This window comes from Dermatophagoides farinae, chromosome 3, assembly GCF_024713945.1.
Source record: "Dermatophagoides farinae isolate YC_2012a chromosome 3, ASM2471394v1, whole genome shotgun sequence".
NCBI lineage: Eukaryota > Metazoa > Arthropoda > Arachnida > Sarcoptiformes > Pyroglyphidae > Dermatophagoides > Dermatophagoides farinae.
The window spans coordinates 2,048,436-2,073,564 of NC_134679.1; the positions used below are offsets into that span (position 1 = coordinate 2,048,436).

General features: G+C 30.6%; 1 protein-coding gene across 3 annotated transcripts; it reads right to left on the reverse strand.

The window, feature by feature from the left end:
- Positions 1-7,572: 7,572 nt before the first annotated feature.
- Positions 7,573-24,822, reverse strand: LOC124498175 (uncharacterized). Of its 3 annotated transcripts, XM_047061895.2 has the most exons (9): positions 24,585-24,822; positions 18,924-19,054; positions 18,643-18,858; positions 12,234-12,576; positions 10,324-10,461; positions 10,147-10,229; positions 9,001-9,623; positions 8,640-8,905; positions 7,573-8,554 (listed from the first exon to the last, which is right to left on the reverse strand). In XM_047061895.2, exons 1-9 carry the CDS (start codon positions 24,757-24,759, stop codon positions 8,442-8,444), a joined length of 2,088 nt encoding a protein of 695 aa, XP_046917851.2. In that variant the 5' UTR covers positions 24,760-24,822; the 3' UTR covers positions 7,573-8,441. The 3 variants fall into 3 exon arrangements, with proteins under 3 accessions (XP_046917851.2, XP_046917850.2, XP_075585912.1); XM_047061894.2 differs by having other exon boundaries at positions 7,573-8,905; positions 9,001-9,605; XM_075729797.1 differs by having other exon boundaries at positions 7,573-8,905.
- Between the last annotated feature and the right edge of the window lie 307 nt (positions 24,823-25,129).

The following is a 25,129-nucleotide window of genomic DNA, read 5'->3' on the forward strand; positions in this document are numbered from 1 at the left end:
ACCGCCGTCACCGTTGTGCCGCCAAACATAAGATCCATTCAATTTATCCACCAATATCACCACACACACACACACACACTATAGGTCTAGTCTGGTATATCTTTCGATCGCCTTCTCCATTAAATGTGTTTACCTAGCCAGAATAGAAGAAGAAAATCAATTGACCACAAAAAAAATTGCTAGCGGTAACATTATTGTGTAATAACCTATATATACACTTTGTTTTATCCATTAACAACAACCAACAAGAGGAGAATAAAATTTGATATTTGATCTGCTTTTAATCCAAAAGATTAAAAAAAATTCAATTTTTTAAAATTTTAATTCTACACAGATCGATACAATCCTATATATATATATATATATTGTAAATCCTATCGTAAATCCATCGTTCGATTAATTGATTTTTTTTCTCCTCATTTCATTCGTCATTGAGGTTGGGTTTCTGCTATTTTTTTTCATTAATTTTTCCATTCTGATATAATGTTTAATACCAAAAAAATTAAAAAAAAATCAACAGAGAAAAGAGAAAAACATTTTCTAAGATTGAAACATTTACCACATTTTACCACATTTAAAAAAAAACATTGTATTCCTTTTCCAATGGTAAAAGCGGACAATGTTTTTTTTTCTCGTACAACGAAACAAAAACGACAACAATCGTGGTCCTAAATCATTTTTGAAAAAAAATAAAATAAAAAATAAAATGTTCATCTGTCTAGTTTTTTTTTGCGGATCAATTTTATTATTTTCATCCATTCATTTTTCCTATGTTTTCCCTGGCTATATTCTCGTTTTCGTTCTCTCTCTCTCTAGCCCTCTAGTTCTCTTTTTCTCTATCATTCGATCCATAGCTTCATCTTTTCTATCTATCCAGTATTTTATAAATATACCACTATATATATATGCATATATAAATGAACGAACCAATGTAATATATTCGTTCATGTATTGTGATTGCTTCATCAGACGTGAAACGAAATGATCATCGGTGCGGAAGTAAAAAATTGACTCTATTGTATATACAGTATATATATATATATGTTTGGTGCTATATATTCAAAATGATATAGCTGTTACTGCTGTTGCTGCTGCTGCTTCTGCTGCTGCTACTGCATGCTTTATATTTTTGTATTTTTCCATTTCTGGTCCCTATTTTTCATTTCTCTATCGGTGTTTCTTTTGTTATTATTATTATTATTATTCTTTTTTTCTTCGTTCTCGATTCAGTTTTGTGTGTGTGTGTGTGACGCGATTGACAATAATAATGGTGTTGTATTGAATGAACATATACATATATGAATCCTGATTCGGTTTTGATATTGTTTTGGTTAGATATATCGATAAAATGATGTTGTCTATGTGTTTATGTCACCGTTATAAAAACATCCACAATACAATAGTGAAAAAATTTAATTTTGAACTCCAATCACTGTTATATATCATACCTTGTATCCTCCTTTTTTTTAATGAATTTTTTTTCCACGAAAATTCAATTCAATTCGATTTGATGAGATGAGTTGAGATGATATTGAACCGTTCTGGAAAGAGGAGAAAAAAATGTTTATCAAATAGAGGCAATCTATGTTTAGCATGAAGAGAAATTTTTAATTAACCTTAATATTCACAAATGTTGCTTTATTGGAATTATAATAACAATACACAGTAAAGATACAATATGGCGCCAGGTTTCAATATTTTTATAATTATCTTTTACTAGGATTTACTTAACCATTAGTTTGTTATGTTGGAGATTATGATGAAATTTCTTCTTTTTTTTTTAATTTCCAATTTTCCTATCATCATCATCATTATCGAAGAATTTCATTTTTTTTTTGTTCATTCTGTTCACTGTGGAAAATCTACATCTCAATTAATTCTATGTATCGGTATTGTCATCACTTTTCATGAATTTTTTTCCGGATACAAAAAAAACCATTTGTTGACGAAAGAGGAACAGAAAAAAAATTTAATTAAAATCAACTCTTTTTCTTCACTGTAATACGGATAGAAAAAAAAAGAATTTTGTAAAACTTATGTTGGTTATCAAATGATAAAATGATAAATGATCTGAATCGAAAGAATAAATAATCATTTGACTATAATTCATATTGGAAATTCTTTTTTACTTTGTGTTGATGGTTTGATTGATTTAGATGAATGAATTTTTTCTCCAACCTAATTAGACATTGATTTGTGAGAGGCCAGATTTTATGCTTTCGAATCACATATCATATATATGCCATGAAATTGATTGTTTCATTCAGCCAAAATATTATTCCACAATTCAAATATGAAATATGATTTTTTTTGATGATAAATACACGTACAATCAAAACGTGGTAAAAAAACGATGATAATGGTGGTGGTGGTGGTGGTGGTGGTGGAAAATGATTCTGTCAAATTGAACGAACGATTTCTCACATAAACATGCACGCACACACACACATAGAGAATAAGAAAGACCAAGTAGACAATATACAATATACATTCGTGTAATGAAAATTCGATTATCAACGGTTGTCAACTTGAATCTCGTGGATTCAAGTTTAGGAAAATAAAAAATGAAAACTTGAACTTTTTCTTTCAATCTTTGGCTATATTTTGGCTAGATTTTCATATCCAATTTTTTTTTTCGTTGATGAATTCAAACAAAATAAAAAAAAATTCAAGCAAGTGTCTGATTTAGAAAAAAAAATTCGTCAGTATGTTTCTTTGCAATGGGCGTGTTTGTATCTGTATTTGATCCATTGGTGTGTGTGAGTGTGTCTTTATTTACGTCTGGATTGGATGTCATCCACATCAGTGGCCACCCAGACATTTGAAAAGTTAATTAAAAAAAAAGTTGATGATGATGATGTCATGATGATTTGTGTCTGATGATTTTTTCCAATTAACTAACGAAATATCCATTTGGTTTTTTTTCTATGCGATTTGTTTGTGTTTGGATGCACATCTTCATCATCATCATCATCGTCATCATCATCATATAATGAATTGAGAGGAGAGTATAGTGTGGAGAGGGATGGACAAAGTATTTGTCAAACAAACGAGAAAAAAAAGTTTGTCATTGTCAACAAAAGGTCAACAATCTTGTGTATGTTGTATTTGTCATCGGATGATATGACTGGTTGAAACATTGGTGTCACACATGTTGTTGTTGTTGTTGTTGTATGAGATGCGATATAGTTGAGCCACCTTTACGCTACAATGACCATGGATGGATGGTTATTGGATATATTTTGAAGAAAAGAAAGCCTATTTGATGATATAGAGCAACAAACAATATAAGGACCCATATACCATTCTATTTCATTTCGATTTACATCTCTTAATGGATGGCTGGGAATAGATCTATGGTAGATAGATGTTACAATCATTTAGATTCAAGCTATATCGATTGGTTTATTTTTTTTTATTTATTATTTGTTCCAAATATCTCGGGTGTCTGATATGACACTTTTTGGTTTTGTGTTTATGTGTCCACTAATTCTGTTTCAATGGTTATTTTTTTTCTGTTGCTGTTCAGAAGAAAAATTGGCTCGATTAAATCGAGTGAATTCAGGTTTAAAAGCGGAAAAAAATTGTATCACTATATATGAGCATGGTACACTATTAAATTTTTTTTTCAATAGATTCCCCTTCCAAATAATGTGATTTTTGTTTTTGTTTCTGGATGTTTTGGTTATACAATAAAATCAATAAGCAAAAAACAAAATCAGATTTGATGCTAAACAAGTGATATTCTTGATTTTTCATCTTGATTCTTGATTACATCTATCACATGCACACATTTTATATACACATTAAGAGAGAGAGAGAGAGAAAGAAACAAGCAGACCATTAGGCAGCAACAACAAATGTACATTGGTAGTATTATCAATAGAAACAAACACTAAAGAAAATCTATAGTTTCTAAATAGGACCTTAGTTTTTTTTTCTGGATCAGGAAAAAAAAACAGCTGGCTAGCACTTTTAGTTTGTTTAATGTTATAGGCGTAAACCATAAGACGAAAAAAAATGTGTGACCGCTGCCGCTGTTGTTGCCATTTGATATCACATAGGATGGATGCTTGGTTGGTTGGTTGGTTGGTCGCTTAGTTGGTCGGTTGACTGCTTGGATGGATTTGTTTCAAGCTTGGATGGATGACTGAGTGTCTGTCTGTATGTGTGTGTGTGTTTAGGTTTTTTTTTGGAACGTCTTTTTACCATTTTAACCAAAATGACAGCAAGTATTCGTGTGTGTGTGTATGTGTGTGCATTTGCTTCGTTTGATTCTTGCCATCATTTTTATACTCCTCTATTACACTATATCCTGAATCACTTTGGATCTTTCGTTTTTTCTTTCTTTTGCCATTTTGATCGCTTTAACATTTCTCTCTCTCTCTCTTTCACTCATTGAATTGAAAAAAATACGTCACTTATACTATCGCTGTAGTAAACTTGTAGACTAAAAACTGTTACTTATTCGTTGTTGTTGTTGTTTTTTTTGCTATCGAAAAAAAACTTGGCTAAATCGTTTGACAAAATAGAACGATTCGATGGATGGATGGATGAACGGATGGATTCATTTTATGTTATTCATCTGAAAACTATCGATCGGATCATCGAATCAATCTGTTTATGTTTGTTAATCATTCGCCCTAATGGTCCATATGCACACACACACACACATACAGAGTGATAGATAGAGAAGATATATTTATTTATAACGGTTCACGGTTTTTTTTCGCTATTTACAAATGATTGGATACATTGTCTGTCACTTGTTGTTGTTGTTTTGAACGTAAAATGTCAAAAAGAAGAAAAAGAAGAAGCATTGACATTCATGCTCCAAATTTTATTTGTATAAACATTGATGTAATTAAGTTTTTTTTTTCTTTACGATGGATAGATGGATGAATGGATGAATGAATGAATTGTCAAAATGAATCTTGCGATATTATATGATTAGGGTCTCGTGCCAAGATTAGTGTTTTTGCTGGTATACTGGTGGTGTTCGATGAACCATTTTGGTTTAATAGGTCAGTTGATGTGTGTGTTTTGATTTTTATAACACAATTTGGATATATATGTGTGTATTTTGTTAGTGTTTAACAGAGAGGCTAGTTAATAAAGTTTTGAGAAAATACCCAGGAGAGATTGCTTGATTTTTGGTCTGTGTTTTTTTTTGTTTTTGTTTTTGTTTTGTTTGGTTTCTGTCATTTTCAGCCATAACGTTGTTATTATGATTTTTATATATTTACTTGTTATTTTCCTATTCCTTTTTCAGCTGATGATTTCAAGTATAACTTATAAATAAAATTGATACGTCAAATGGATTCATGATGATGATGATGATCATATATGAAAAGCATAGCGGCCAATACATTTCATAGATTCACAGAATTCGTTCTAGGTCCAAATAAAAATAGATAGAAAGAACATCAAAAACAACAAGAAGAAGAAGAAGAAGAAGAAATGAAAATAGTATAGTATTTGAAGAAATTGCTTTTTGTATGTGATTCTTTTTTTTCTTTTTCCATCACTATTCTATCTCAATATTTCTTCTATATGCCTGCATTCACCAACAACAACTGTCGATCGGCATTTGCAATTATTCTGTCCGGCCAAACGTAAAATTTGGAAATTAAAATCATAGACACTGTATGTATGTATGTATGTGTTTGTGATGTGTATAGATTGAGCAAGACTAGATCTTTGGGATAGCCTAAGCAAAAAAAAAAAAGAAAGAAAGAAATGAGAAAAAAAGAGAAAACCACGATTCATCGAGTGAATAGAATCGAAATGAAACAACTCTTCATAATCATCATCATCATCATCAGACAATGAATAACGAAAATGGAATTAGAATTCGACATATACTTGATGGTTTGAACAATAACAACAACAAAAAGACTGGGAAAACTTTCTATTTTGACAATCTAACCAAATATATCTCTTCATCTCCAATCAAAGAAAATAAAAATCATAGCATAGATTTTTTTCTCCATCCAGATTCGATATCAATTCAAATCAAATTGTTTGGTCATTGGAATTGGATTTTTTTTTTTTTTTTTTTGATTCCTTATCAAACAGAAAATTCCATTGATTATTGAGATTGAAAATATAATCTTGATTTGTATTGGATCTGTAAAGATAGAAAATTATTCCTGATAGACAGATGAACAAACAAACAAAAAAAAAATCAAACATTTGTTTCAGCAGGTTTTTTTTCGATTGACAATTTGGTTGATGATGGTGGATTGTTCAAAAAAACAAAAAAAAACAACAAGAATCTAACACATCGAATGTTTAGGATTTGAATGTGAATGTGATTGTGAGTGGCCATGAGATTCTTGTATGACATTCAATAATGTTTTCGATGTGAATGTAAAGATTAGAAAATTCTTTTCCATTCATTTTACTATTACTACTATTATTAGTATACGACAAGCCTGTCAATGTCAGATTTTTCTTTTGTTGTTGATTTGTTTCTGGAACGAGTTTTTTTTCGCTGTTTTTTTCTGATCATGATCAACTGATAATGATGAACAATGTTTGATGATGATGATGACGATGGTTATAAGGATTGTATTCTCGTGGCCAATTTGTTCACAGAATCGTTGGTCTATTGTTGTTTTTGAACAAAAAACTGTTATCGTAAGCGATTGAGACATTTTATTACCAAACATACACACACACACATACACGAATGAAAAATCATTGAATGACAAGTGACACATGTGTATCTATACACACAGACACACGGGTATATTTTACTATTAATACTACTACGGATATACGACCCCTTATCCCATTTACATTGATAACGACATTAAAAATTTTGTATGCGGTATTTGTGTCTGTATGTGTGTGTGTGTGTGTGTGTGTGTGTGTGTGTGTGTGTGTGTGTGTGTGTGTGTGTGTGTGTGTGTGTGTAAATGGCATTGGGGACATGACATGAAAACGCCAGAAAAAAAAGAAAATGAATTCGACATGAATGACGACAACATATGCGACAATGATGTGAATGATTTTGTCACCCGATAATTGTCTTTAGCACCAGCAGCAGAATCCAATATTATTTCCGATTATATTCGGTAGCATGTGTGTGGCCAGAAGAAAGAAGAAAGAAGAAAAATCAAAAAAAAAACATTGGACAATTCATAGTTGTTGTTATAAATTATTACAATCAGGAACATACGCCAACAACAACAAAATCTACCAAATCATTATGACTTGTTTGTTGTTGTTGTGGGGGGCCAAATAGAAAATAAAAACACCAGATTGGATTACAAAAAAAAAAAAAAAAATTTCTTAATTTGATTATTACCATTGTTGAATGAAAAAGAAAACAAAAATCGATATAGTAAATTATTCGTTATTTTTCATCATACTTTTATTATCACAATTACCCATTAAACATGTATAATATATGTGTTTGATCCAGTTATTATCATTATTATTATGTATGGATATTAATGTCGTAAAAAGATGTTTCATTCACTCTGATTTACCAATTGAATTTATTGAATTCCTCTCTCTCTCCCTCTAATTCATCATCTCAAATAAGTCATAATCAAATTGATGTGAAATTCAATGATTTGTTTTTATTTTCATCCATAATTCTTCATCATTCGTTTGTGTAATCAGTGAAATAGATAGTGAAAGAAAGTGAGAAGAAAAAAAAACAAAGCTCTATATAATACAATGGATAAATGAAAAAAAAAACATGAATTTTCAAAATGAATGATCCGATCGTCATTGATTTTTCTCTCATTCATTCATTCATTTGTTATTTTATTATTTGGGCGTATAATGTTTTTTTGTATGACATGCCTGCTTTTTGGTGTTTGAAATTTGTGATTTTGGAATGTTTTGTTTTGTTTTATTTCATGATGCTTACAAACAATGAATGATGACGACACAATATGGAACAACAACAACAACAACATATCATCAACTACGTTGAACAAATTGAAAAAAATGGAAAAAAATGTTCCAGAAATCAAATCAAAACAAAATAATTTGCGAAATAAAAAATGAAATGAAATGAATTTACAGGATGATGAAAAAAATGATTGGGTTTGTCTCTCTTGGTATGTGATTGATTGATTGATTGATTGTGATCATGATGAAATGATTGTGATTGTTATGTAAATGTTTCATTTGTTGTTGTTGTTGTTGTGTTTTGGTTTGTTTTTTTGTTTTTTTTCAAAAAAATAATATTCACATTACAATTTTTTTTTCGTTGTTACAAAAATTTTTAATTTTTTTCTTTTTTACTAAGGTCGATTTTTTTTGTATTGTGTTTGTTGGTGTGGGTGTGGAAGGGAAAAAAGTCCCAAATTATAATGACTTTGTCATCATTTGTTTGGGTGGTGTGTGTGTGTCGATATTTGAAATGATTGATTGAATTTGTTGATTTTTTTTTCTATTTGTTTTTTCTCTCTCAATTATTAGATGCAATGAGACCAATAATTATTGGCTGCAACAGTCATCGCATTAGATAAATTATTTGTAGTCTGTCCAGGCACTTGGACTGGTACAGAAACTCCCGGTGATATCAATCCTGTTCGGATGAAAATACGAGTTGAGATTTGCATGATGACTAAGCTCCAATGATGAAGGTGTCCTATGGTGGCTATGAAGCTTACCTGTCGATCCTCCGGCTGTTGAATTATTAACATGATTAAATTGACCATTCACTGATTGCATTGCATGCATTTGTGCTGCGGCAGCTGATGGACAACCCGAATGTCTTGAATAGCTTAAACCGATCGTATCATAAGGATTTCTGGCGCTATGACTACTATGTGTTGATGGATGATGCATGAATGAATAGGCGGCTGCTTGCTGTTGTAAACATTGATTCGCATTGGCCATATTGTTCGACATTGTATACGATGACATTCCCATAGATCTGATTTTTTTGAAAAAAATACATCGATCCATTCGTTAATTGTTCGTTTAGATTTGTAATTTTTTTTTAATTAAAGAAAAAAATGCAACACTTACCCATATGTATCGGTCATCGATGGCATCGGCTGTGGTATGGTCGGATAAAGTGAATGATTAGCAAAACTGGTACTGATTGGTATTCGTGATGTTTGGCTTGATGCAACAACAGCGGCAGCACTTGCGGCAGCTGCAGCGGCCGCCGCAGCAGCAGCCGTCGCTGCATGAGCAGGAGAAGGTGTCGTAGCGTTTGTTCCATTTGTATTATTCAAATCAGTCAGACTATTATGAATGATACTATCCGGGGATGCCATTCCTGATTGTGAATTATGATTATGAGAATGATGTGATGGTGTTGTTACTGATGATGGTGCCGATATGGGTGGCGGCGGTCCATGTTGTGGTTGTTGTGGACCGGATGTTGATAATGGTATCGAATGCAGTGGCTGCTGTGCTGCTGCCGCTGTTGTTGCAACGGCTGTTGTCTGTTGTTGTTGTTGTTGTTGTTGGGCACTTTGAGAAATGTTTGTTGTTGTTGTTGTCGTTGATGTCATATCAATATTGTTGTTTGTTGTCGATGATGTCGATGATGATGATCGTGTATGACGATTATTACGTAGCTTCTCTTCCCGCCTCCATTTGGCCCGTCGATTGCTGAACCATACCTGTACGATATCATACTCCTATAAGCATTACAGTCAACACACAATGGTACATCATAATGGATGGATTCATGGACATATTAACTACACACTAAACTATCATATTCTGTTCTAACAAACTAAATTCTGATAATGAAAAACTGGTTACTCATCATTATTTTTGAAGAATAAAATGTCTAACACACACACACACACATCCATGATTATCTCATACACTTGATCTCGTCATGAGTTTTTTTTAAAAAAAAATATAATAAAAATTATAAATAATTTGCTATTGGGCATATTTGGAGGCGGGAATTGAGAATACCATTGACAAGCGAATGTTATATGATAAAAAAAATTCTCATTGCCCATAAAAATAAATTACTCTAAACATTTACAACAATACAAGAATTGCTGTAATCATGTCCATTTTTACTTGTTGTATACTATGGTGAATTATGCTAACTAGATTTGTGTATTCATGTGTGTTTGAGTGTATGTTTGTGTATGAATAACATGCCAGAAAAAAAAATGGAAAATGTTTTTTTTTCCTGCTTACCTGTATTCTGGCTTCGGGCAATTCAATTTTCGCTGCTAGTCTTTCACGAGCAAATACATCCGGATAATGTGTACGTTCGAATTCTGTCAAAACCAATCGACAAAAAGAAATGAATAAGTGGAAATGAAGAAAAAAAAATTAAATTTTCTCAAATCTTTTTTTTCTCATATATCGTACCTTTTTCGAGTGCTTCAATTTGTTCGGGCGTAAATGATGTACGATTTCGTTGTAATTTTCGTTTTAAACGTAAACGTGCAGCTGAATCTACATCCGAACCATCATGTTGTGATGAATCCTCTGTACTGGAATCAATATCTATAGGAAAAAATAATTAAAAATGGGGAAAAAAAATATTAATTATCCATGGGTCAATGTTTTATTTTTTGTTTCTCCTCAAATCAAGCCGATATGTTTTCAAATCGGATGATCTGATTTGAATTGAAATTCAATTCAATTCAATTTCGTTACGGCCACACGGTAATTATTTCAATTTTAAATAAAAATCCGCGAAATTAATCCTGATTATTTTCATTCTGATTTTTTCATTATTGAAAAAATTAGCTCAAGAATTCGTCATACACACACACACTTTTTAGATTATAGAAATGTTTAACAAAAAAAAAACAGAAAGAATTTCAATTCGTTTCAAAAATGTATTCAATAAATAGAATATTTTTTTTTCGTTAGAAGAGTCGTCATTGAGAACGGAGGGAAAAAAAAGATAAAATTGGATTTTCAATGGTCAAATATAGAATTTGAAAAAGAGAGAGAGAGAAAAATATTCTGAACAAATTTTCAACTTTGAACAACGTTGAAACATCATTGCCATTCAAAGATGGATGAGAGAAAAAATTTAATGTTTCAGGGAAAACGACTCAATGATGACGATGATGATGGCAATAACAAACAATGCTCAACGACAATGATGATGATGATGATGACCATGCCATTGTTGATGATGGAAAAAAAACTAGCAAACAAATGATATAAAAAAATGGTCAGTGATGCAGAAGATACCTGATAAGAGAAAAGAAGATTCTCATTCTCTTCAAAACCATACATATAACCAAGTAGATGATATTTAATGAGTACAAACAACAACAAAAACAAGCAAACCAAACCAAACCAAACCAAACCGACCAACCAGCCATTTGTCAATCGAACCCATCATTGTCTCTATTCTGTATTCTACTCGGCTATATTTTGCGCCCATTTGTTTAGATCAGTCGTTTATTTTGGTCGTTACTGGTTGTTTTGTGTTATGTTGTGACCATCATCATCATCATGGACAAACCAGAAAAAGGTCCAAGTTTTATCCATAAATTAATTAATGACTTGGAAATCCTTGTCCATGGCTAGTGTGTGTGTGTGTATATATATATGGTTATTCTCAATAATATTTCGCTATTGCAATGGTAATAATTCTTACTGATAATATTTATACCAAATGGACAGAATTTGCCATTTTTTCTGCTTCTATCATCATCATCATCATCATCATCATGGCGACCATTTTCAGATTTTTGTCACATACAGTAATATAATATGAATGCAGCCGCACACGACATTTTCACACAAATCATAAGTTTAATTCTTATTCTTTTTGACCAAAGAGAATGAGAGAATGAAAGAAAAAACTCATTGGGAATACACATTGCACACGGTCATACGCGGATATATTTTTTTTCAACATTTGATCTAATCTTTGTAGAGAAAAAAAAAGTTTATTATTCTCGGTTTTTCGGTCCATTCACTACTAGAAATGCGTTTTTTTTCTAGTTGAAACCGAAGCCGATCCGTTCCAAAAAAATAAAAAAATAAATGATATCACTCAACATACAGTATATGTTGCCAATGTGATTATAACATTTTCATTGAATCGTTTTTTTTCTTCTTTTTCTTTTTCTATTGCTTAGGATCGGTAAAAACGATCAAAAAAAGTTTTTTTTTATGGATTCTTTAGATTTTTTATATTCATTTGAGTGTGTGTGTGTGTGTGTGTGCGATTATGATGATATGATTTATTCAAAAGACCATTAAACAAAAGTACAAAAAGAAAAAATCCAATTCATTGATGAAATACGTACCTTTTTTTACAGAATTTCCATTTTCTATTGATGCGGCCGATGATGTTGTATTGGTATTGGTTGTATTAGTATTATTATTATTATTATTATTATTATTGGTTACAGCAGCCGGCGTTGGTACTGATGGCATACAATGTGCAGCTGATGTAATACTACCAAATGTAGCACTACCGGGATACCATGGTGTTGGTCTTGGCCAATTCTGTCCATTGAGAATACGAAGTTTATCATATACAACATCAGCTGTTTGTGCATGTGGATGATGATGATGATGATGATGATGGTGATTGTTCTGTTCTTTCTGTGCAGCTAAATTACGTAATACACGATTGATTGAAGAGACCTGAATTAGATTTTAGTTGTGAGAAAGAAAGAAAGAAAGAGAAACAAAAATGGAATGAAAATGATAATGTTAAATAAAATCGGGTTAAATTTGAAACTATTTTCAATTATTATTTTTGTTATTTTAAATATATTCTTTTTGTTGTTCATATTATTTGTGATTAATTTTACAGTAGAATAACTATTTAATCATCATCATTCCAATCAATTTTGGTTTGATTATTTGTCATCAAACATTATTATGATGATGAGAATCTAACCAGATGACAATGATTCCTGATTCTCTTGATGTGTTTTTGTGTGTGTGTGTGTGTGTGTGTGTGTGTGAAAATAATTACAAGTGCTTCATGTTTATGGACACCCAAGAGATTATATATTTCAATCATTCTCTTTTTGGGTACAAATGATGAAAATGAAATTGAAACCACACGCACATTATTACAAATGAAAAAAAAAGAATCGAACAAAACTCTATCTTTCTCTCCATCATGTGTGTGTGTGTGTGATCCAAAATTAGATCATTCATTCACTGGTTTCTAATTCAATTCAACTTGGTGAGAGACAACAAAAAAAAATTGAATCAGCAATCGTTAGTTCAATTTTTTGAATAATGGTTAAAAACTTGTCCAGCTTTGTGGTTTTAGATGCAGCTTTCATTTGATAACTTGACTAAATTTAATAATTCAATAAAATTTGATTAAATTAAATCCAAACAATTCAAGTACTCAATAATCATAGTGATGATGATGATGATGATGATATGAATAATTTTTTTTTTTGTTTTTCTGTCTTCACATGACATTTTTTTTTGCATGCCGAATTCTGCAAAATGTTATGATGTGATATGATCAATGAATTTCCACAGGAGAACAAAAAAGTTGGAGCAGTTCACTAAGGGCTAATTAGATGAATTTAATTTTTTCTTCTGCAAGTGAGAAACATTTTCATCATCATCACCATCATTGTATATATTTGATTTGAAGTTGTAAATTGAAAATTTGACAAAATAAAATAAAATTTTTTTTTGTTTGCCTGCAAAATTCGATTGAATAATCAAATTTTGTTGTTGCTGCCATCGTTCTCGACAACGACATATCATCATCATTGTTGGCGGCGATGAACAAAAACCGTTAAATTGCATTTCGGTTATATCAAGTTATACAATAATAATAACTACAGTTTATATTCCATTTTTTTTTTGACTTGTATCATTTGTTATGTAAATTTGAATTTTAAATTCAAAAATTGTTCATTGAGAATTTCATATATCACAGTGTATTCACACTGCACATACACAACATTTTGCTGTTGATTTTTTTTTTGTTATATCGATTGATGGATCGACATGTTACATGCATGCATCCATCCACATTGGATCGTATTGAATAACAACAAAATGTTTTTAGCTGTTGGTTATTCATCAACTTAATTATCGAGATAAAAATCATTGTGACAATGTCTTTCATTAGCCAAATTTATTTGCTTACAAAAAAAGCACAAAATGGCCATAATTTTGATGGTGGTAGTGATTGAAATTACCGCTATTTAGGACAAAAATGAAGGGGGATGTAAATATATTAACAACAATTCATTCATATATTACAAGTCTATTAGCACAGGCACACAAACATTTATTGATTTGTTTCATTTACCGTTTCACACGAACATTGAACAATATATTTGGACCCCAAATATATTTGGTTCATGATCGTTGTTTTTGCCCATTCATTTGTGCATTGTATTCAAAAGGCAAGAAAAAAAAACTTTACGAGATTGAGAGATATGAAATAAGTGTGACCGTTTTTTCTAGTTTTTTTTTTTTTTTTGTTATTTCACCATCATCATCATTATTGGTAATCATTTTCACTATTCCCTGTTTCATTATTATTTCTTACCGATTATTTCGGCAACTAGCCGCTAGTAACATATATATTTGTAACAACATTGTATCGTTTGACCGGGTCTTGTCGTCGACCTTGTTATAATAATAATGTTTCAAATCTTAATGGATTTTATTTATTATACATTATGAATACAATTGACAATACAATGATCTTTTTGACTTTTTTTTTGTTGTTATGTTTCTATGAAATGACACCACCACCACCACCACCACCGACACTATTCTTTTGAATCATTGAAATTCATTTTTGCTGCTGTCACATATATTTTTGTTCAACTTTTATATTGATTGTTTGATGTGTTTTTTTTCACATTCATTGCTTTTTTTTGTACATTGTGGTCATGTTTTTTTCTGCTTTGCTTTTTTTTCTAGCTCTATTATACAAAACTGCTGCTGCTGCTGTTCAATTCTTATTCAAATTCAATTCAATTCATTTTCATTTCCATTTTTTTTTATTTCGGAAAAAAAAGCCGGAGAATTTTTTTTTATTTTATAATCAAAGTATGTAACAACAACAACAACAACAATTATGGATGATGGCAATATCCATTTTCATGTTATCATTAAAACTGTTTAAAACAAATTATCATTAGCTTTAAAAATCAATCAACATTTACATATATATTACTAGGCTTCATTTAATTCTCAATTTCCTTTTCTTTTCTTTTCTTGTTTTTTGGTTGGCCATTTTATCTCAATGAATGAATGAATAGATCTATGGGACATTTTCTTCAGTTATTTTTTTTTGTTGAGAAGAAAAAGAGTTATTTTTAAATGAATGAATGAAAAAACTGTTTCACTTCATTCATTCATTAATTCATTAATGTGATATTAAAATGATCAAAGAACAACAAGCAATTTTATGTCAATTTGCTTGTATGGATTTCATTTGAACAACAGAAATAAATGTAATCTTTTTTTTGAATTGTAATTGAATGGTTCTTGAAAAAAAAATATCTCAATTCTATCTATTGCCATATATCCATTGTCAATTGTCAATTGTCAATTGACAATTGACAACAACAATCATGCTCACAGCAGCATGTCCACCACCACCACCACCAACACTATCACGATAAGTTTGTTATATTTTTAGTGGAAAGATTTTCTGCTTTTTCTTTCATCATGACATTTTTACCCCCTTGTCATTTTTATATATACATGTTCCTCTGTCTGTGTTATTATGTTCTGAATTCGGACATGCTTAAGGTGGAGAATATTGTTAACAATTTACAAATGATAAAGAGAAGCGGTAGAAAGTGATAAAAAGAATTCATTTTCAAAATTTCGATCCAAGACACACACATACACACACACACACTCAGACTGCTTTTGTATGTATATGTTTATGACAATAATAATGATATCTATTAGCCAACAGACGACTACAAATACAATGACGACATGTGACAAGCATGAAACTAAGACTAATCCAATTGTGAATAGCATTTCATTATCAAGATGATGATGATGAGTGAATTTGGAAACGATTATACGATTTGCCTGGCTATGACAACAATTTTTTTCCACTTTATTATTGTGTTTTTTCGACAACAACAATATCTTCTGGTTATTATCTATTAAAACAGGAGTTTTAGAATGGGGGAAAAAAATCTATTTTTACTTTGGTTGTAGAAAAAATATTATCATTCTGTTGTTGTTGTTGTTGTTGTTTCAATTGTAGATTTTTTTTCGGTGACATAACATTATAATCATTATCAATCCCATGTGTATTTTTTTCTGTTGTTTTTCCTCTTCTTCTTCTTCTTCTTTTCAAACGACACAGTGGATTAAAAACATTCACAATTCATTTGTTCACAGTGTTTTTTGTTGTTGTTGTTGTTGTTGTTGCTGTTGTTGTTGTAGACGGACAAATATAAATCCCATGATTTAATTGTGTATCTGTCTGTCTGTCTCTGTGTGTGTGCGTTTTAGTTTTCAAATTCTTTTTTTTCAAAATTTTGATAAAAATAAATGAATGATAACTAGATTGTAAGGATTTAAAGATGATTGATACGGTAGAGAGAAAAAAAATTGAAAATGAAATTCCTATGCTATGAATGAAAGAAAGAGAGAATGATTCTGTAATAATAATAATAACTTGAAAATCAAGTACATTATTACCACATTACTACTGTCCTCATCATACATGATGACAATGAAAAAAAACGGCAGATCCAAAACTAATCTGATTAGATTGTTGTTGTGATGATAGAACATCAAAATCGATGATGATGTCGTCCTCAAAAAAAAAAATTGTATATAATCTCAATTGTTGTAACACAATTGTTGTACTTCAATCATCATCATAATCATCATAATCATCATCATCATTCACTAATTCATTTCCAACAATAATGACAATCATCATCATCATCATTGATATACAATGGACGGTCGTTCGACCGACATTCAAATAATGGGGAGAAAAAAAAGGGAATCGAGTGTTCATCATGATGATAGAATCCATAGCTCAAATGATATGTGATTATTATATTCAAACCACACACACACAAATACACATACAGACATACATTTTGTGATTATTTGAATGTAGAATATTCTTTTGGCTATAAAATAATGAAAATGTATAAAAAGTTTTTTTTTTTGAAATGGAAAAACTATGTTTCTCTCTCTTTTTTTTGGATACACTTCAGACACACTTACACACATTGAATTGGTTTCATTCATTGTAACATAAAACTAAACGGGAAACGAATAAAAGTATTTTTCATAGTAGCAGTAGCAGAAAAAAAAGTTTGAAACCAGAATAAAGTTGAAGCTTTGTAGTAGTAAAAAACGGAATTGAATTGATCATGATGATGATGATGATTTCTATCTATCGTATGTGTCTGAATTTGTGTGTGTGTTCCAATAAGAAGGTATTATAAAATGTAAAACCGGAAATTCAAATGTCCATTGCTTGAATTCGGGATATATATCTCTTTACACTAAAAAAAAAAAAAATATTCATGATGATGATTTGCATGATTTACAGTGTTTCATTTATGTCGAATAAATGATGAATTGTATTGTGTATGTAGAGATGATCCAAACGGAAATTTGACTTCCTTTTTTTCTGGCCATACGGTTTTCTTTTTCGGGGTGCGAGAGTGTGCGTGTGTGTGTGTTAAACATTGAACATTCATTATTGTGATTTGATCTACTCAATTTAATCTATTGATATATATATATTTCAATGTCATAACTCGTTTCTCGTTTTTGGGAACTGTGTGTGAATAAGTAGTAAGACTGCCGTCGTTCAGTTTTTAGAGTTCATTAGTAAGAAACATTAGCCATATATAACTGCATGCAGTGAACAACAACAACAATCGAATGATGATCATCATCATCATCATTATCGATCAGTCGATTAATAGTTGGAAATTTTTTTTTTTGTAAATCATCATTGGTCATGGATTATTAGTATATTGTATGCGTGTGCGAATGATATCAATCAAATAACTTAATTATCTTTGATTACTAGAAAAAAAGTAATCTTTTTTTCTCCCTATAGGCAAATAAAGTTTGCAAATTGAACGTTTGTTGCGGGTAACAGAGCAATTTTTTTTTTGTTGTTGTTGTCCAAAAATTTGATTTCTATTCAAATTTCAAGACGAGACGATACAAAATGTTTCAACAACAACAACAACAAAAAATGTTTAAATTTGATTGAATTTTTTTTTCGGTAGTCGTCGTCGTCGTTGTTGTTGTCAATCATCATCATAATCATAATCACATTGTAAAAAACAGGAGAATGAAAAATTTTTTCATTGTCATTTTTGAAATTTATACACACATAAAATGTCTATACATTTTCTCTGAATTTTTTTTTCTCAATTTTAAACGACAATAATATCAATGAATGAATGAATGAATGAGAAAGGTCTAAGGCCCATGGTAATCATCATCATCATCAGTGCCTAATAGCTTGTATGATGATGATGATGATGATGATTACCTGGGTGACCCATCATCATCGGTCTTTGTTACATTTCAATCGGTGATTTTTTTTTCTGCTTCTGAAATTTTTTTTTCTTTTTTTTTTGATTTGATTTGACTTGATAACAATACGATCACATATATCTGACATATGTTATATACATTACACGTGTGTGTGTGTGCTTGTTATGGTTATGAAATTTTTTTTTTTTAATCACTTACCGATGGTACATTGTCATTGTTACAGGCTCCTTCCGAAAGTAACCTATCACGAATTTCCCATGCAAATATCGATGGACATTCTCTTTTATATTGAGCGATCTTGGCCACAACGTCCGAAGTTGCAACTCGTGGCTTACTGCCACCAATTGCTCTCGGACGTATTGAGCCAGTCTCGTAATATCGACCTAGAATTTTGGATACACAACCGTTGGACACCTTGAAAAATCACAATTAAAAATTAGCATTTTAATTGAATTAGAAATTTAAATTAATTTTATTACCTGTAATATACGGGATATGTCACAAGGTCGAGCACCACTATGCGCTAGCTCGACTATTTTTTGGCGGGTCGAATCAGGCAATGGACGCCCGTTCACGTAGACGCCGCCTAGTTGATTGATTCCTGAGTGGCCTATATACAAATGAAAAAAAAATCAAAAAACAATAGATTATTTATCACACTTGATTATATGAATGATCCATGATAGTTTTTACACAGATAATTAAGTGCCTAAACATGTGATGATAATAACAATGGAAAAAAAAGAGAAATGTTTGTTGTATCAGGTTCGTTTAACTGATTTGGATTTTGTGAAACGAAAAAAAAATAATTTGTAACGATTATCTATTCAATATATGGTGGTTATCAATGAGTAAAATCATCATCATCATCATCATCATAGAAACATGAAACATACATCCTAATTATCTGCTCGTGTAAGCACGACTGATTTACTTTATTGATTTCTTGTCTATTATTTTTTTTTCTCTATATGTTCTTTTGCTTCAGTTGATTCATTCTGGCCAATGAACAAAAGAAAAAAAAAGAAAAAACATGGAAAGCTTCAAATCATCAACATCATCAGTTAATTTAAAGTTAATATTTACACTTTTTTTTGTAGTTGAATGATTATGGATTGGTGGAAAAAATTTTTGTCTTTGAAACAAAAGCAACAAAAAAATTTATTGTAATCAATAATAATACGGTGTGTGTGTGTGCGTGAGACCATATATATATCGATTGTGGATGGATGAATGGATAATGTCATCTTCTTCATGAACAAAAACGGAAGACGATGATGATGATAGGTGATGAAGCACGAAAAACAAATTCGACGACCATGAATAAATAAGAATAAAAGAAAGTAAGAAGAAGAAGAATGATGATGATGATGATGATCGAAATGTTCATTCAACTTGTCCAATATAACTGAATGACTAAGTCAAGTTAAGTTTCTTCCTTTGAGTTTTTTTTTCCTTTTGAATGGATCACTGGATGGATGACTTTGAAAAAAAGCTTTATGAGGCGTTCACGTGGAATCAAGCGTTTAAACGTTTCCACATACACACACACACAAACAAACACAGTAATCAAAACGATTGGAACCAAGAAAATTGTATATAATACAAACATTACCATCCTCTTTTTCCAGACAGAACTAAAAAAAAAAAAAAAAACTAAAGACTTTATATAACCATGATGATGATCTTTGTATTTCCTCCTCCCACCACCACCACCACCATCAAATAGTTCTTAAGTTTTTTTTCTTGAAAAAAAAACCACAATCCAATCTAATGATTTTGGTTGAATAAATAGTTTAAACATTTAACCATTTCTGTGTTAATAGATGCGAAAAAAATTGGCTAATTTGTGGATGTAATTTTTTTCCATCCAAATAAAAACAAAGAAAAACATGACTAGAATCGATTCTTGTTTCATCGAAAAAATGTGATAAAATCATCATTATTAGTGTTTATGATGATGACTCTATTTAGCTACTCGATATCCTGTATCGCTATAATGCCGTATGTTTGGCAATACAGGGCTTCATAATCATTATCGTATGAATTTATATGAATGTCATTTTCATACAACAACAACAACAACGACGACAAAAAAATACGACAACTTGACAATTTGATACAAATGATATTGTTATTTCGTTTTTTTTTTACTTTGTTCCTATTTATTCATTGTCATCATCATCATCATCTCCATTAGCATTTATATACAGGATATATATTCAATAGTAATATGGTGATATAGTTGACACTTTTAATGCTTGTCAACCAGATATCGAAAAAAGAAAAGCAATGATGACGACGGTGACAACGACGACGACGACGACGACGACGACAGAAAATAAAACCCGAATATATTTGCCATTTTATTTTATTTTATTATATTACATATATTTGGGATACACTAAAACAAATTGTATCCGAAATGGAACACACACACACACACACACACGCATACACACAAAACATTTGGAACAAACGGTTTTCGAGGTCCGTCAATCGGTCGGTCGGTTTTTTTTTTGTCTCTCTGTGCATCTGTGAAAATATCTTGAACGAAAAGTGATATGCGTTGACGTTTGAATCTCATTTTTTTTGTTTTCGTTTGTTAAGTTTGAATGACACTGTCACAAATTGTGTGTGTGTGTATGTGTTGTGAAATGTGACAAATATCACACTTTTTTTTTCTTCGTTTTTGTCATTCAAAAAACGATCACAACGACAAGCAAGACAAATTGAGACTTTTTTCTTTTGTCATATTCAGTCAGTCAAATTTGAACAACAACAAAGGATAAACAACCAAACAAATGACCACTAGTATTAATGGTACTAATTAGGATCTATCATATTTGAAACAAATTTTTTTTTCTTGGTTCCAATATATCCTATCAGTGAATATTATCATTTTGGAAATCTCGGTATATAAAAAAAACACACATACATTGATTACATTGATCTTTGCCAATTGTGTGTGTGTGTGTGTGTGTTTGATTGTATGCTACGTGCTCAGTATCTATTATTATCTGATTTCATTATTCGACCTCTACAACGATGATGATTTTTTCCTGTTTTCTTAATTCCATAATTTTTATATATCACGAAAATTTAATACAACTTTTTTCTAGTTCCAGATATTTCATCCTGTAAATAGTGAATATTTGCTTGTTGAATTCTAATTAAATTACTCGAGGCTGTATGTTGTTGTGTTTAGAAAGAGAGAAACAGAATATTATACGAATGATTCCATGCATTATATGTATTGATTGTGTGTGTGTGCTCAATAAACTGCTAATTTTTCACTAGATTGAGAGAGTGAGAATGAATCAATACAACAAACGATTCAATGTATACAAGAAAAAAAAGATCCAAACTAGACAAATGTCGAAATTTATACATACATATACGGATCGAACTGAATTAGATCCAAACAAACAAACAAACAAACAAACAAAAATCAACAACAACAACAACTACTATTACTACTACAATAAACAAGACCAGAAAAAAAAATTGAATAAAGAGTCCCTTTACCATGTGTGTGGATCATGTGTATGTGTAATAATGGCTAATCAAAAGAAATTCTTAGTTGAATATATACTAAACTAGTTAGGAAAATATGCAAGTAATATAAATTGTGTGCAATGAACAGAATCTAATCAATATCATTGAACGGATTCTTTGTTGTCTCTATTAGTTTTTTTCTTCGTGGTATACCCTAATCATATATCGATCGATCCATATATATATATATATAAATTGATTAATGTTTTTCTGATTCAACTGAGCACAAAAAAAAATGAGAATGTAGAATGTTTCCTCATCAAATCTTTCATCATCTCATTTTTTTCACTGGCTAATAAAATCAATTTTATATTCCATTTTTTCTTTTTCTCTCTCTAGCTCGATCCATATTCTGGATTCATTTATTCAATGATAAAATAATTAATTTTTCATCTATAATCTGACACGTGTCTGGTTATGTTATGGGTTATGGTATTCTTGCCATCTTTCAATTCTTTTTTTTAAACTGAAAACTGAAAACTGTCTGTTTTCATGGATCATCATCTGATGATGAGATTCACGGCATGAACCGTATGTGTTTTTTTTATTATTTGTGAAAGTGTAGTGTAAAAAGATCTGATGGATTGATTCTAATATAATAAAACTGATTATATACCAAATGTTGAATGTGTGTATGTGATTTTTTTTCTATTTAACAATAACTGAATATTATATAATAATAATAATAACTGAAAATTAATACTTTTTTCTCTCTCATCAGAATATTATTGAAAATGTTATATGTTGAAAGAGTTCATAAAACAACAAGGGCGTCCGATGTCATTCATTCATATGTTCGTGATTCGTGTTATTGTCCCAAAATGAAAATTCTATTGTTATTGTGGATAACCTATCATTATGTAGAGAATTGGTTTTAGAGAATTTTTTTTTTTTGGTGACCTCATCGTACAAAAAAGTGAATGAAACTCAATGAAAGTTGAATGAAATGAGCTATGAATGAATGTGAAGCTGGTATGTTGTTGTCGTCGTCGTCGTTGTCGCTCATATAATTAGAATAATCGAGTATATTGTCTGCGTTCGTTTTGATTTTTTTTTCTGATTTAAATTTTTTTTTTTGTAACTTTTTTTCTACATAAAACAGATTTTATACACACACGCATACATACACACACACAAATACAAACATACGAGTGATAGTAAGAAAAACGAGCACGAATATTCTCTCCACGAAACATGAAGAATCCTGTCCTTTCGACAAATAGTTTAATGATTAGTTTTTTTTTTTTTGAATAACAGCAAACAGTTCGTCGTTTAAAAAAAAACGACGAACTGTGGCTGAAACATCAAGTCAATAATCGAACTTGAATGTAACTTTGAACTATATATTTAAAGCTTAGTATAATTTTTAGTTGGAATAATAACGTGAATACACGGGACATTTTGGAACTTTTTTTTTCTTGTTAGAAAGCTTAAAGCTTTACAACCCTATGCTTTTGCTTTATGATGATGATGATGATGATGATCATCATCATCATCATCATATCTATCATTCATTCAACTTTTATTCAAAAAATGTTTGCCTCTATTATTGATGATGAAATTCTTTCCATTCTTGTCTATATGTGTTCCAGGAACATTCAAACACACACACATACACACACACATTTATCGTAGATGATAATAATGATGGAGGAGACACACACACAACATATACATGCTATTTTATGGAATAGTGATGGTTGAATTTGTTGGTGATAGTGGGGTTTGATTCTGTATTCGGTAATATACAAACATCTATCATATCAACGTCTTTTGTCAACTACTACTAAACATTAACTAAATAAAATCGGGGTAGTCGAGGGATTTTTTTTTTATTTTGAAAATTTTCATTCTCGTCGTTTTTTAAGAGTATTTTTGATGATGATCCAGGATCGTTGGCCGAAACCATTTTATCATCATATCTCCATCACCATATCGTATTGTATTGTTATGAGTAAATCATTTAATCTCACCACTATCTCGAGTGGTACATCTCTACATTTTCCTGGGTTTAGTTTAGTATTTTTTTATTATTATTATTATCATGATGAGTATGGGCAACCTATTGTATTTGAGTATGTGTGTGTGTGTGTGTACGGGATTCCAACATATTGTTTCCGATTATATAAACAACAACAATAACAATAACCGTATTCTTTTCTTATTCGTTTTTTCCTCTCTTTCTATACACAACATACACACACAACAAAGAATCAAGATGATCAGAATAGATGTAGAAAATAATCGAAATAGAAAAAAAAATAAAGGCTATCATCATTATATGTTCATGAAAGGATGCAAGTAAAAAAAAAATTGTCAAAAATTATTGGGTTAAAATAGCAAAATAAAAAACAATTTAGAAGAAGAAAAATGAATGAGAGAGAGAGACATAGCCATTAGACATTAGTGTGAAAAGAGTTATGAAATGAAATGAAAAAAATTGAAGAAAGAAGATGAAATTTATTTAGATTGATAAACGAAAATGAAAAATTTGATGCTGTTTATTTGTTTATTTGATTGTTGAATGATGATGATGATGGTGATGATGAGTATGATTTTGAATTTGATTTTGAACAACTTACCCTTATGTTGCATTCTACATTGATCCTGTTGTGCTAATACATCGGCAACGGCTGAAACAAATCTTGATGATGTCAATGTTGTTGGTGGTGATGATGATGCCGATGATGTTGTTGTTGACCAAAAATGATGGCTAGTAGCACGTTGAAATGATCCATGACCATCGTTTGGCACCATTGTATGATGCGGATGATGATGGTAATGGTTATGATGATGTGAAGTAGGATGTGTTAAAGCCGTTTTGAATCGTTTATTTTCTATTGTGAATCGTAATCCACAATAATGATATGGACTTCAATGATTTTTTTTCAACAAAAAAAAAAAAAAAAAAAAAACACACACACACAAAAGCACAGAAAAAAATATGGAATTTTAACTCTTTTCCTTTTTCCTATTGTCAAATTTTATTGTCAATCTCTCATCAGTGGTCAGTGATTGGTGGGTAGTGGTGGTGGTGGTGGTGTTGGTGGACACAAGGTGCAACAAAAATAGAAAACAAAAATTTTTTTGGTGGCTATAATAAGGGGGATAATAATACAATAATAAT

What these genes read in the sequence shown, in the direction of transcription:
- LOC124498175 (XM_075729797.1), bottom strand. Translation starts at nt 24,759, where the DNA reads ATGGTGCCAAACGATGGTCATGGATCATTTCAACGTGCTACTAGCCAT. An exon ending in ACATATCCCGTATATTACAG is followed by an intron (nt 18,859 to 18,923) that starts GTAATAAAATTA and finishes TGATTTTTCAAG; the next exon opens with GTGTCCAACGGTTGTGTATC. An exon ending in TCGATGACCGATACATATGG is followed by an intron (nt 8,906 to 9,000) that starts GTAAGTGTTGCA and finishes CAAAAAAATCAG; the next exon opens with ATCTATGGGAATGTCATCGT.